At 34.5% G+C, this 15,565-nt stretch overlaps 2 protein-coding genes across 3 annotated transcripts in view; both read right to left on the bottom strand.

Moving 5' to 3' along the window:
- Nucleotides 1-7,323: 7,323 nt before the first annotated feature.
- On the bottom strand, nucleotides 7,324-7,758 carry LOC149895365 (insulin-related peptide 2-like). 2 transcript variants are annotated; one of them, XM_090118722.1, is made up of 2 exons: nucleotides 7,564-7,758; nucleotides 7,324-7,455 (listed from the first exon to the last, which is right to left on the bottom strand). In XM_090118722.1, exons 1-2 carry the CDS (start codon nucleotides 7,756-7,758, stop codon nucleotides 7,324-7,326), a joined length of 327 nt encoding a protein of 108 aa, XP_089974848.1. The 2 variants fall into 2 exon arrangements, with proteins under 2 accessions (XP_089974848.1, XP_089974847.1); XM_090118721.1 differs by having other exon boundaries at nucleotides 7,324-7,758.
- A 2,191-nt stretch (nucleotides 7,759-9,949) lies between these two features.
- The window catches only part of LOC149895366 (nuclear pore complex protein Nup98-Nup96-like), a 68,477-nt gene continuing 62,861 nt past the window's right edge, over nucleotides 9,950-15,565 (bottom strand). The window contains exon 48 of the mRNA XM_090118735.1: nucleotides 9,950-11,360. Within this exon, the coding sequence (XP_089974861.1) occupies nucleotides 11,274-11,360 (87 nt within the window). The 3' untranslated portion in view covers nucleotides 9,950-11,273. The remainder of the gene's footprint in view (nucleotides 11,361-15,565) is intronic.

A 15,565-nucleotide genomic window follows, 5' to 3' on the forward strand; every position in this document is an offset into this window, starting at 1 on the left:
TTCACAAAAAGCTCTAATCGCACGGAAAGCTTAATTTTCACAAAAAGCTCTAATCGCACGGATAGCTTTAATTTTCATAAAAAGCTCTAATGGCACGGAAAGCTTAATATTCACTAAAAACTAATCGCATGAAGAGCTTAATTTTCATTAAAGGCTCTAATCGCACGGAGAGCTTAATTTTCACAAAAAACTAATCGCACGGAAAGCTTAATTTTCACAAAAAGCTCTAATCGCACGGAGAGCTTAATTTTCACAAAAAAGCTCTAATCGCATGGAGAGCTTAATTTTCACAAAAAGCTCTAATCACACGGAAAGCTTAATTTTCACAAGAAGCTCTAATCACACAGAGAGCTTAATTTTCACAAGAAGCTCTAATCGCACGGAAAGCTTAATTTTCACAAAAAACTAATCGCACGGAGAGCTTAATTTTCACAAAAAAGCTCTAATCGCATGGAGAGCTTAATTTTCACAAAAAGCTCTAATCACACGGAAAGCTTAATTTTCAAAAAAAAGCTCTAATCGCATGGAGAGCTTAATTTTCATAAAAAGCTCTAATCGCACGGAAAGCTTAATATTCACTAAAAACTAATCGCATGGAGAGCTTAATTTTCATTAAAGGCTCTAATCGCACGGAGAGCTTAATTTTCACAAAAAAGCTCTAATCGCACGGAGAGCTTAATTTTCACAAAAAACTTTCATCGCACGGAGAGCTTAATTTTCACAAAAAGCTGTAATCGCAAGGAGAGCTTAATTTTCACAAAAAGCTCTAATCGCATGGAGAGCTTAATTTTCTCAAAAAGCTCTCATCGCACGGAGAGCTTCATTTTCACAAAAAACTAATCGCACGGAAAGCTTAATTTTCACAAAAAGCTCTATTCGCACGAAAAGCTAAATTTTCACAAAAAACCTCTAATCCCACGGAGCTTAATTTTCACAAAAAGCTCTCATCGCACGGAGAGCTTAATTTTCACAAAAAACTAATCGCACGGAAAGCTTAATTTTCACAAAAAGCTCGATTCGCACGGAAAGCTTAATTTTCACAAAAAAGCTCTAATCGCACGGAAAGCTAAATTTTCACAAAAAAGCTCTAATCGCACGGAGAGCTTAATTTTCACAAAAAGCTCTAATCGCATGGAGAGCTTAATTTTCACAAAAAGCTCTATTCGCACGGAAAGATAAATTTTCACAAAAAAGCTCTAATCGCACGGAGAGCTTAATTTTCACAAAAAAGCTCTAATCGCATGGAGAGCTTAATTATCACAAAAAGCTCTAATCACACGGAAAGCTTAATTTTCACATAAAACTCTCATCGCACGGAGAGCTTTATTTTCACAAAAAGCTCTTATCGCACGGAAAGCTTTATTTTCACAAAAAGCTCTAATCGCATGGAGAGCTTAATTTTCACAAAAAGCTCTATTCGCACGGAGGCTTAATTTTCACAAAAAGCTCTCATCGCACGGAGAGCTTAATTTTCACAAAAAGCTCTAATCGCATGGAGAGCTTAATTTTCACAAAAAGCTCTATTCGCACGGAGAGCTTAATTTTCACAAAAAAGCTCTAATCGCACGGAAAGCTAAATTTTCACAAAAAAGCTCTAATCGCACGGAGAGCTTAATTTTCACAAAAAGCTCTAATCGCATGGAGAGCTTAATTATCACAAAAAGCTCTATTCGCACGGAAAGATAAATTTTCACAAAAAAGCTCTAATCGCACGGAGAGCTTAATTTTCACAAAAAAGCTCTAATCGCATGGAGAGCTTAATTATCACAAAAAGCTCTAATCACACGGAAAGCTTAATTTTCACATAAAACTCTCATCGCACGGAGAGTTTAATTTTCACAAAAAGCTCTTATCGCACAGAAAGCTTAATTTTCACAAAAAGCTCTAATCGCACGGAGGGCTTAATTTTCACATAAAACTCTCATCGCACGGAGAGCTTAATTTTCACAAAAAGCTCTTATCGCACGGAAAGCTTAATTTTCACAAAAATTTCTAATCGCACGGAGAGCTTAATTTTCATTAAAGGCTCTAATCGCACGGAGAGCTTAATTTTCACAAGAAGCTCTAATCACACGGAGAGCTTTATTTTCATAAAAAGCTCTAATCGCACGGAAAGCTTAATATTCACTAATAAAAATAACTGCGTTAAAAACAACCGACTTCAAAAACGGAAAAGTAAGAAATAAAAAAGATTTGATATTATTAATTACTACATATTATTTATATAAAATATATAGCCGGGCGGCCGGCCGGTGCCGCCGCAAACGCTATGTCCCGCAATTTTGAAATCTGTAATATCTTCGAAAATATTCACTTAAATCATACGGGCGATATAGATCTATATTAAATGTATTCAAGGTATTTAATTGGTTAAGGATTAATGCTGTATTGGTTAAAATCGCTTCGAAAATTAGCCATTATTTGTCGTAAAAAGTAAATGACAAAAAAAAGTTATTGTGGGTTATCCATAAGAGATAGACATATCTGTGGTGTTTGGTATATACCTCGTAAGTGCAAAAATGGCCATTTTTTGTTTTCTGGCCATCTATACTGATAAAAACGTCCTCTTTCGTTTGGTCTATGTCACATAAGCCTACTGATAGTAGAAATACCTTAAATAGGTTGTATCAAAACCCCTTAAGTACAAAAAAAAATCTTTTTATTTGATACAAATATATTAATATAACTTAACATAGACTTGTAAAACGAATACTCAATCAACGAACGGCCATTTACAACTTAAGAGCACTTAACATAATTAGACCAAACTTGAATAATTATTATCATCACTTAACTTATTTGTACCAAATCAAATAAAATTATCAGGTCTTCTCCCTTACTTAAATATAATGTTATTAGGCACATAATTTAAATCTTCAGACTTTAGGTCTGAAGCCTATTATCTATTAACAAACATGCATGTGTGATGCAAGATCTCTTAGACTTAGTGTGTTCAGAAACGTTTACCAATCTTTAAATCGATGTAAAGATTGGTAAACGTTTAAAAAGCCAAGTAACGATACTTACATGCACAAGATTTGATTATTTGTCTCTTCAAATTCATTCTTTCGTGTCAGATTTGAATAGATTTAGAAAAATCGGAGCATAAGGCAACATTTCACTATGAAACTAAAAGATAAAAGCTGTTTGTTTACAGATTCCAAATTTAACTGCATCTGTAGCCTTTTATAAAAGAAACGGACTTTTAATTTAAAAATCCGCAAAGTTATTACTAAACGAACTTTCCACTATGTTATGTATGAAGGAATACCTCAAAGAGGTGTGAAATCGCATCATGCTTATGGCATTTTATTAACTGTTTGGCAGAAGAAGTAGAGTAGCTTATTTTATACTAGCTTTCCGCCCGCGGCTTCACCCGCGCAGTCAAAGAAAAACCCGCATAGTTCCCGTTCCCGTGGGATTTCCGGGATTGCGTCATTTTCCCGGAATAAAAAGTAGCCTATGTCCTTTCTCGGGTATCAAAATATCTCCATACCAAATTTCATGAAAATTGGTTCAGTAGTTTAGGCGTGATTGAGTAACAGACAGACAGAGTTACTTTCGCATTTATAATATTAGTATGGATTCAGTGTTGTCCAGGTCAAAAACGGTATAATATCTTGCCTGTTAAGCAGATATTGAAAGATTCATTCAAAAAAGAAACAGTACGTAGATTTTAAATACTCTTTGAGTGAAAATGAAGAGTTTCTGTATTTCTGGTTTAAGAGAACTGAGAAAAGAGAGAAGTCTCCGAAGTGGCTTTGCCATTGGCCTCTAATGAGCCTATCAATATCGATGCTCTGAAATTCAAAGATCTCTTAGATCTCCTGCCAATAAGTGATCCAATTTATGATGATTATTTCAAATCATTGTCTCATGGTCCGACTAGAAACAATCTTATGACTTTCATTGACAGTGATGACGAGCTATGAATGAATGTTGTACAAACAAATTTTATTTGACTTGATCCAGCTCGTAACTATTTGCAGGGTAAGGGCATCTTCTCAAAAGGAGAAGGCATGAGCAGTAATCACCACGCTTGCTCACTGCTGGTTGGTGATTTCAGACCAAAATCCCGGTTGCCATCTCGATGTTTTCCTGTTATTAGAAATGATGATGTTTTCTTGTTATAATAGATGTATCTCTGGTTATTAGAGAATCTACTTATGCATTCGAAAAAGACACATTGGTACATGTCGGTTGATGGGATCGATCCCGCAGCATCTAGCACGGCAGGCAAGCGAATTACCGTGACTTCTGAACCACACACACACACTACTTTTAGGATTTTACTTTGTAGAGAGAGTATCAGAGAATTGCATACCTATTGCACGAAAATCACAATATTTCCTGGCTTTTTTATGAGTGCTTATTTGTGCAGGCAAATCACACTCCTATTAGTTTTTGTTTTTATATATGGTTAAATCTATTTGTATGGAAGACGTTTCCCCATAATATTTGTTTTTTAATGTCTGTTTATGTCTCCGTCGAAAAAAAAAATGAAAAATCCTTTCAATTAAGGTAAAAATAGGAATAAATACTAATTAAGAGTACAAATAAATATGCTCTAATCCACTTAAGTACACACGTTTTAGACATTTTCACATCATTTTCACATTTTTTTCTTTTGGTACAAACATGTTAAGTAACAATTACTCTTGAACTAGAACATTTTTTTTATTTTTTTTGTAAGTGTTCAAAACTTGAACATAAAAGACATTAAAATATCATAAATTTGTTTTACTCAAGAGTTTATTCCGATCTGTAGCAACAGGGTAGCAACCGTGAAAACTTTCAAACGCTCATACTCAAAAATCACCATTTTGCACTTAAGTGGTACGTACCAAATACCACAGATATATACGCGGACTTTTCTGTAGACCTTTTCAATGTGTACAATACTTAGTACATTATTTTGATAAAACTCGTAGGGTTCAGCCTGCGTTTGCAATGTAAGCGGAAAAAAATGTAATTTTTTACGACATCACATTAGAAACCTCAAAAATAACGGTACTTCTCCACTATTTGATGCATGTTATTATACATATAAACCTTCCTCTTGAATCACTCTATCTATTAAAAAAAACTGCATCAAAATCCGTTGCGTATGTAGTTTCAAAGATTTAAGGCTAGGATTTTCCGGAGTATTAGGCATTTTTGCTGTCCCAGAACGCGCGAAATATATCTCGCGCGCGCGCGTCTAAGATGAACTTGCGTGACCCCGCCGCCCGCCACAGTATAAAATTTTCAGTAATATCAGTGGCTTTCATATTTATTAAATTCGAATATATTTATTAAATACGAATACATATTATTTATAGGATACAAAAATGAAATAAGGGTTATTTTAATTTTATAATTTTTATTTTTTTAATCATAAATAAACAAGGCGCAGGTAGGTTTTTAAAACACGATATTCACTATATTTCTTTAAGCTAAAGATTAATAGCAAACAGTGCAGTTCGCAGGTCCGTGATATGCAATGACTACGGAATGGTCGTGCCCGACGTGCTCTTGGCCACTTTTTCAAAAACAACGCAAGTTAAATTAAATATTTAAATTAAACACAAATTCTTAAATTAGGCATGTTTTGTCAAAACATAAATTATATAATTAAGTATTGTCTACTTTACATGTCAGTTGTCAGTAACAGAGTGTCAGTTAAATAATTCTCCAATGCAATGCAACCAATGCAATAATTCTGCAATTTTTTATTCTGTATTTATATGCCTTTTCACGCAAAATACTCTTGAGTATTTTATTGTATATAAACACTTATGAAAATAATGGCAATGTAGCTGGGTTTTAATTGGAAATCCTTTATGTTGGCCGATGGACTGGCTGGAAGTAAGTCCACACTGTGTAGACTTTCTACACTCATCTGACAACCTACGAATTAAATATTCCATTATAATTATTTCACCCCACAAGTTGATATACAGGGTGGTTTTAGGACCTCCTGCCAAATTTAAATCAGTTGTTCAGATCAGACCATGAAACTGAACAACTTTTCCAAAGAAACATTGAAAAGTTAAATAAAAATCAGACTTCCAATACAAAACCGACCACATGATCGAGTAGTTTTCTTTAGGATTTTTTCTCATTTCGACTCATGCATGTTTCTTTGTAAAAGTTGTTCAGTTTCATGGTCTGAACAACTGATTCAAATATGGCGGGAGGTCCAATAATCACCCTGTATACACACGAGTAGCTCTACTGTTATTATCTATACTGTCCCTCTTTTGTCGTTTATTTATTTTTAATTATTTAACAAAAATGCACGGCGGCGGGAGTCGATGAGCGCACGACTCGACACAGGTCTTACCTCAACAAAGCCTCGCGGGCATTTGAAGGCCCGCGCGGCCTCGATTTAGCGCGTATCTTGGTTTATTTTTTTATGTGATTTAAACTATATTAATTCTTCAATATTTTATGAGACTTTGCCCTCCGTAATAGTAATACCTACCTAAATATGCATTTTCAAAATGTCTATGTTATTAAACACACCTATAAAATTGAAAAAAACAGTGCAAAACGGGTTGACTTCCCGATTTTTTTTGATCGTACAAAGTAATTGATATCGTGTTACCGACGACACTCTGCCTTCAAATAGATCTTTGTGTGTGAAATATATTTTTTCCAGTCGAAAATAATGAATATTTCATTGTTTAAAATTAATCTAAAAAAGGGCAATAATCGGAAATCCTCGCCTTAAGCGTACAAAGGGACATAGGGACATAGGGATATAGGGACATAGGGATATAGGGACATAGGGATATAGGGACATAGGGATATAGGGACATAGGGATATAGGGACATAGGGACAGAGAAAGCGACTTTGTTTTATACTATGTAGTGATATGTGCTATTTATTAAAAAGGTTTGATGTCGGTGCACGGGCTTAATAGTGCTTAATGTTCGGCACCGACTTCAAACCTATTTAATAAATAGCACATCCATACTAATATTATAAATGCGAAAGTAACTCTGTCTGTCTGTCTGTTACTCAATCACGCCTTAACTACTGAACCAATTTGCATGAAATTTGGTATAGAGATATTTTGATACCCGAGAAAGGACATAGGCCACTTTTTATTGCGAAATATGTACTAAGGGCGAAGCCGGGGCGGACCGCTAGTTTGTTATATAATTTTAGGACTTGACCAAAAATCAGTACTTGTAATAGGTTAAAAAACTGAAAAATACATAATAAGTTATCACTTATCACATTCGAAATTTTATTCTTATTTTACATTCCTATCAACAAACATCTATTAGTAAATTCGATTTGATATTTTTTGTAGAATTAAAACACATATACTATCAGCAATAAGTCATCAGTTCATCTTCAGAGCAGGCCTTCAGACAGCACTCCATGACGATCTGCCGCTTGCCGCGACTGGCAGTCCGCGCCTCGTGCGGCGCCAACCAGGGTGCTTTGTGACTCGCTCCCGTCTCCAGTGCTCCAGTGCTAACGTGCTTGTCTTTGTTATGTCGAGCTGGTAGTGCCAACCAGGCATTATCAGTCTTATAATTCGATTCAGTGTCCAATGATAAGCCTACTCCAGTAGTTTCCCTTAGCCAAGGTTTTGTCTCATAAGGACTGGTCTGACTCCTGTCCAACAGCCAACCGTTGTCTCGCTTCTCGTCATATCCACACACCATCGCCAGCGCCGACGCCAGCCGCCGTCCACAGTACACATTTGGCTCCGCTCTCACCAGCAGTACCAAAGACAACAGAACGATTTGTACCTTCATTGTATCGAGGGTGGATTGTGAATGTGAGATTGCAAGACATTTTTGCGGTTTTATACTTATATTTAGATAATGAATATGCAGAGATTCATTGATATTTTACACCTGAATGGTTTTTTTGTGTGGGATTTGTCTAGGAATAGAAGTATATCCCGTAGATATTTACGCCTACTTAAGTAATAGATTAATAATAGCTTCAGTGGGTAATCAGCGTCACGCGTTCGATATCAATCCCCTTTTGACTTTTGTATTATTACTTATTGTGTGTTAAAGTACCTAATAGAAGAAAAATGTCTCTTTTATATCTAAGTTCTAATATTATAAAGCTGAAGAGTTTGTTTGTTTGTTTGAATGCACTAATCTTAGGAACTACTTGTCCGATTTGAAAAATTATTCGGTGTTAGCACATTTATCGAAGGCTTATATATTATATCATTACGATAAGACCAACAGGAGCGAAGCAATACTATATAATAGTCAGCTTTATTAGTTTATTTGAATACTAGTTTTCCGCCCGCAGCTACGCCTGCTTTGTCTAAAACCTAATAAATTATATACTAAAACCTTCCTCTTGAATCGATCTATCTACTAAGATAACCGCATCAAAGTCCGTTGCGTAGTTTTAAAGATTTAAAATACATATGTAGAGACATACAGAAAGCGACTTTGTTTTATACTATCTAGTGATGATGTCGTTTTAAAATGTAGTACCTAGTTACCTATTATTTTGATTCTGACTGTACGACGTACGTATTGGATGAAGGTTCATGTAAATTAGGGTGTATGCATAAAATGATATTAATATCTGTTAGCGTTTTAATTATTAGTAGACAATAATTTTGCATTGACTTATGTATAAGAACGCCGGTTTTCCATACATTTAAATACATATTTCCTACTTATTTTAAACCTCTATAAACGTGAAAGCTTAGACGAATCGAAATTTTTATATTATGTACATATTTTATTATTCTTCAACGCAAAAACAGCTGATCGGTTCATCATGAAGTTTTGGTAAGTACCTACCTATATAATATTATGTAGTATTTAATAAACTATATGTTTTTAAAATATACGTGTTTGTGAAAAAGTTAATTCTAGCCTATGTTCAAATAAGACGAGGTAGCGTTTATTTCTCTGAGTAGTGTGTATCGTGTATCAAAAGTAACATTCAATTGTGTACATTTTATTTATTACGGATTCAACATCAAACAACTCTACTGTAAGTATCAAGGTGCGTATTAACCATATTATTATTTATTTACCATAGTATTACTGCGATTTCGTCCATGTGTCTATACTGAAAGGCTTCATGACATAATATGAGCACAGGGGAATAAAATAAAAAGACCAGTAGGTACATCCAAAAATATTTATTACAATTACAAATTATCCTTAATCTAATTTTCAAAATCTAACACTGAATTAGATTCCTTACAATATTATTAAAATTAATAACAAAATAACGTATTTTACAACTAAATTAATATTGAACTAATTAGTTAAAACACGAAAGCGCATTACCTTGTTATACCAGCTACATTAACCAAAAATTTTATATGATATAATATTTTCAACTGATATCAAAATGTACGAAAAATAGTAATAAGTAATTGGACTGAGAACATATTTTAATATTCAGACAAAGCTGTACATATTGTTTCGATATACGTTGTTTTTATTGTAAACTGCATTACACTTCATAGAAAAATAATGCAACAACCATGGACGTATAAAAAAAGACGGACGCCGTATTACGAACAAACAACGTGAAGCCACCATAGTAAGCTAGCGATCGTGTAAAGACAATAAACACGCACACACTCTCACCATAGTAAGCTAGTCGGCCGCCATTACGTCGTGAACTACCGACTGATTAACTACGTCACTGTTTCACAAAAAATATTTAAAATGCCGTCTTGCGTGGTTAAATGGTGTCGCAACAGTACAATTTTAAATAACAAAACACAAGGGATTACATTCCACAGGGAAGCAAGTTATTTCTTTTATGTTTTAATGACAAAATTATTACGGCAAAATTTATAGAAAAAAATACAGCCGCCATTGTCATCAACACAGCTGTTGCCATGGCAACATGGCACACACACATGGATGTTTCGCCGCCATTACTAGGCTTCACTCAATGTTTAGGCGATATACCGTCCGTCTTTTTTTATACGTCCATGGCAACAACAGATGATGAAATTTTCAAAAAAGAAAAAAAAAATACGAATTTGCCGCGCAATCTGACATTTGACAGCTCTACGACTGAATGAGGCGGTTAAAAAAGTTTGTATAGGTATCTAATATTAATAGAAATAATTATCGAGATTTAAATTATTGCTCTACAAGAGATTTATTTTGTTTGTTTTATTACTATACTTCATAAAGACACAATTAACTCGTACTCGTAAGAGCTAGCGCGCACGAGCAACTTTGTCTCCGCAACTATTTTGTCTCTCCCATCAATTTGTATGGGGAGTTGCGTCGCTACGTGCGCGCACTTTCATACTAGCCCATAGGTGCGAGAGACAAAATAGTTGTGGAGACAAAGTTGCTCGTGCGCGCTCGCTCTAATACGATACTTTTGAGTTGGAGAGAAAATATTGTTTGTAATAATTTGGCTAGGTAATTGAAATGAAAATAATAATTAGAAAAATGTATTGTGAAACCGTTTTAAGCAAAAAACGTTTCGTTATACGAATAATTATGCTTTTGAATGAAATACAAGACTTAACTACTAATGAAACTTTTCATGCATTTTGTTCGAAACACGATAGGTCCGCCGTGTTTTGTTAGTTTTAAAGTGACATTCGAAAATGAAACAACGATTTACGGAAAAGCACATAAAAATATAACATCACAGGGAGATAGAAACGCGTTTAATCGAGATTGGGTATCTAGTCTAGTATATATAGATAATTGGAATACTTAATGAAAATAGGAATTGTAGAGTCAGTAATAATTCAGATTAATTTATTGATCTCATTTTAGATACTTAGGTCGAGTGAACGCGTTTTTACAATTCATTCTATACCAAGTATATTTTGAACTAAATTTTCGAATTTCATCGAGTGCATTATACAAATTAAAATATCAATTTCACTCGTATTGGTGTATTTTACAATTGTTTTAAATGATTTGAATTCGAAATGTTATCCAACGTAATTCCACTAATTATTGAAGTGAAACTTCTTTATCGGGGTTGGACAAAAATTTAGTGTAACATTTTTGCGTTACGCCGTACTCGTGACATTTTTGCGTTACGCCATACTCGTGACATTTTTAAACGTCATAAAGAAGTTTCACTTCTTACGTGTGTACTGTAGTACACGCATACATTTTTAAAGTGAAACTTTTATTACATCGTCTCAAACTGTTTGGTCTGTGTAGCGCATGTCGCGTGTATCGACCGTCACGCGACATGCGCTACACAAAGCAGTGTTCGGAACCGTTCGAACAGTTTCACTTTTACCGTGGTTTCATAAAACCACACAATATTTTTTTTATTATTGTATTTATGATTGTAGAGTGCTTGTGCTCTGCTCGCCCGCAGCGGACTCCAGGCAGAGCTCGGCCGCGCGCTCCGCCAGCTCCGTCGCGATCTGTGGACAATATACAGATAGAGATAAACTACGATAACATGGCGCGCCCCTCCAAAATTCAAAACGTTTGAAAGTATTTGTGAAAGTATTTACAATGCACCACCGAGATTCACAACGCATGTGTGCGTAATGAGACGGCCGTCAAACAAAAACAAATCCACGGATTTGTTGCTCGACTAGTCACGCTCTAATCTAATCTAATTAGTAATGGCGCTGCACTGACGTATTCTATGAAAACGACACGTGCGTTGTCTTGGGCGCTCGGCAACTTATGATTAGTTGACCAACAAATCTGGACGTAAAGTACTAAAGACGAATACGTACAACTACATACAAACTCCTTCGTAAGGATGTCACTACACACATTGAAACAGTAATTTGGAGGGGCGCGCCATGTTATCGTAGTTTATCTCTACACATGTTTCTGTACACTGTGCTATTACACACGTCTATGACGAGTTAACACTCCTCAATAAAATGTTATAAAAATGACTCGTGACTTTTATTTCGACAAAGGGCTGATTTTTCAATCCTTGGCTAAAACTTATTCGTCGAATAATGTATAAAACTACCATTTTAAAAACGTATTCTAATTACCCGTATTTGACAGTTTACGTGACATTTTAATATTATCGTGTAATACTTTATTGGATGGATAAGTTTTATCCAAGAATTTAAAAATTGGTACTAAAGCAATTTTAAAATGTAGAGGTGTAGGGCGATATGTTATGTCGTTGTCACATTTGCTGTAGTATATACTTGTTCGTTCTCAGCGCTAATATGTTCGATAGGCCATTTATCGAGGAAGTGTGTGCACTAATCTATACTAATATTATAAAGCTGAAGAGTTTGTTTGTTTGTTTGAACGCGCTAATCTCGGGAACTACTGGTCCGATTTGAAAAATTCTTTCGGTGTTAGATACCGCATTTATCGAGGAAGGTTATAAGCCTATAACCGCGCGGAGCAGCTAGTGATGCTATATGGTCTCAGTCGCAACACTGCCTCTAGAGTCCATTTCAAGAAAGAAGTCCCACAGACGCAGCGCTGTATACGCGCGTAATAATGTTCGCAGGGTTAAATGTGTGGAAATCTGTGGGGGAAATTATGTATCGTTCATTTAATTTCATTTTATAAACTACTACGACTCGAATATTTAGATAAAATCTATACATATAATAAAATCGTAGGAAAGTCAAAACTGTACATTGAATATTTTTTTAAAAGAATACATAATCCATGATCTATAATCGATATAGAAGCCAAAAATATAGTTTTTAGAATTTTTGTCTGTTTGTCTGTTTGTCTGTTTGTCTGTTTGTCTGTATGTTTGTCCGAGCTAATCTCGAAAAGTACTGCATAGATTGACTTCAAATTTTGCATGAATATTACTAACAGGTCGTGTGAGGTTTTTTTAAACATATTATCATGCTATCACCTCCGGGGGAGGAGCTGTGAACCTTTACTTTTCTTACGTATTCCGTGAACTACGACAGCGTACAATCTAAAGACTCATGTTTAAATGTTGTTTTTGAGTAAGCCATGCTATTATCTAGCTTTACACTATAAAAACTACGTCATTTACGTTATTTGGGCAGAGAAACTGTTTAATGAATCTTAGTACTATAAAGACAAATTTGATTCAGCGCCATCTATGAGATTTCGTAAAAATCAAATCAATTTACATGTTAACACTACTGAACACAATGTTAAAAATTAATAATTTAAATATAATTATGTTATTTATTTATTTAACTCTTTAACCCATAATAAATCTTCCCTTCCCTATAAGGTGCGCTTATAATTCGTGTGAATATACTACATTTTTAAAAGTGAGGGTAGATGTATATTATTTTAAGTCAAACTAGACACCATTACAGTTAATCTAATATTGATTGTGTTCATTGGTTACATTTTTAAAAATCTTCGTGTTTTAATAATTCGATCACGAGGCGGGACTCTAATACAAAAAGGTTAGTTCGTTGATAATTATTATTCCTTCATCATTTACATGTTGTTAGTAAAAATATACTTTGACTGTTAATACTTTTGTTCAGTATTTATCTGTATGATTATTGCTTGGTAATTAATATATTTTCATGTCGTTTACCTAATTATAAACATAAGTGTGATGTGAAACTAGCTGGATTTATTTTTACACACTCACAGTCTTATATTTTGTGTTAATGTTAAAATAGTATTAATAGTGTAAATCATAATATTTTTTCAAAGTTAAAAATATTTCCTTTTTTCTGATGGTGTTGCCATCGAATTAAACCGCGCTGTCGTTTCGTTTACAAAAAGTCATGTTATTAGGACCGAATATGTAGCCGCCTCAACTTACGGAAACGAGAGTAACCTGCGTTGTCTGTTAGTTATTATATAGTCGAATTTAACGTTACATGGAAATTGGAATCTAAATATATGTATACCTACTTATATTAAATCTGTAGAGGTCAATTCTGCACATGAAATATATTTCCTAAATAACTATCACGAGGTGATTAGAGATCGACATCGACGTCAAAAATGTTTGTCCGTCTGTCTGTCTGTATAACCGTTATAGAAACAAAAACTACTCGACGGATTTAAACGAAACTTGGTACAATTATTTTTCATATTCGTGAGCAGAGCAGCAACTCCATTTTTAAGCTTTCGTCGCGTGTGCGTTCTTAATGCGTGTATCTTAATGGTTAAAGCTACACAGAAATCAAGTATGAAAGAAATGTTCTCCATATTATATAAAAAATATCTCCCGACATCATAAATGTCTATCTTTTATGGTTGAGCTTAGGAGTTCAAAGCTTTCTGATTATATTTGTCTACTAGCTGTCCCCGCGACTTCGTTCGCGTGGAATAGTGACTATGGGACCTATGACCATGGGCTCAGGGTGGGGCAACAATAAAAAATCATTTTTATTTTCATGCTCCCACTCCCGCGCCCACTCGCACTCCCACGCCATATGCCACGTTCAGTCCCAATCCCACGCCCACGCCCACTCCCCTTCACAATTAGTACCTACCAGATCAAAGCCAGGGTAAGCGCCCCACCCAGCCCCACCGTGGCTACGCCCATGCTGAATTACTACTTAACATACAATTATTGAGTAAATACGTACAACCATACTGTACTGTTGTACTACCATAAATAATTAAAAGAATTGTTATTAAAATTTCTTACTAAACTGAGCTAAAAAACTTACGTACCAAATTATTAAAGAAAATCAAGAAATGAAATGCCTAACCTATACCAAATAGTTACTACATATTGTAATTAAAAATTATGATTTATGATTAGTATATAATATCGAAAATCAAAAAAGAAATGCCTAACTAATTCTACGTAAAATTTCTTTTAAATTATGTCATATTATTTTTTAGGAACCAGGGGGGGGGAGAGGAGCAAATTCTATTTCCTTCCTTTCTTAAACGGATGTTTTTAATAATCTATGGTGTAGCCAGTAGCCACTGATCAGCTTAATCGATACTCAGTTTTTATCAAATCCAGAAACAAATCCAAATTAGATCTTTCCTGTCTCACGCACGTAACTAAAGGCTGAAGAGAGAGAGAGCACGTAACTAAACCGTTTAGACGAAGAAAAGTGTATAGAAAAAGGAATAAATAATTTCATAAACTTCCCGACGATCTTTAAAAATAAATTATAACTTTCATTTTTTTCATTCCCACTTTTACCCCTATGTAGGTATAATAAGTGGATGAACCAATTTTGATACACTTTACACTAACACCAGTCTTTTTGCGTCGGGGGTTAAAAATATAATACGACATAATTTAAAGGACATTTTATGTGGAAAATTTACCTATACACCAGGGTAGATAATTTTTGAAACAAAAAAAAATCGCAGTAGGATGAAACCCATTAGAAAAGGATATGATAAAAATGTAAGGAAAAATAAATTACGGTCAATCGGAGTTCGGGAAGTGGGAGGGGGGGAGCTTTTAAGAGAAAAAAATGGTTTCTCTCGATTTCTCGATAATAATAACACCTGCTAATTTTTTTCTACATATTTTAATTGTACAGACATCACTTTTCCACAATTTTATTATATGTATTGATGATGATGATTGAGATTATAACACTCTTAGTCCGTTTTAATTTTTATTCACCCGCATCAGTGCCACCTAAAAAATCTTTATATATCGAAATTCGAGCAAAGTTAAGAAAATGAGAAATAAGAGTTCTCA

Source organism: Colias eurytheme, chromosome 31 (genome assembly GCF_061535395.1).
Source record: "Colias eurytheme isolate Ceu_HAF_F1 chromosome 31, ilColEury1 Martin Lab GWU primary, whole genome shotgun sequence".
NCBI classification, from domain to species: Eukaryota; Metazoa; Arthropoda; class Insecta; order Lepidoptera; family Pieridae; genus Colias; species Colias eurytheme.

Excerpts from the sequence above, each read along its gene's own strand:
- LOC149895365 (XM_090118721.1), bottom strand. The coding sequence starts at position 7,758 with ATGAAGGTACAAATCGTTCTGTTGTCTTTGGTACTGCTGGTGAGAGCG.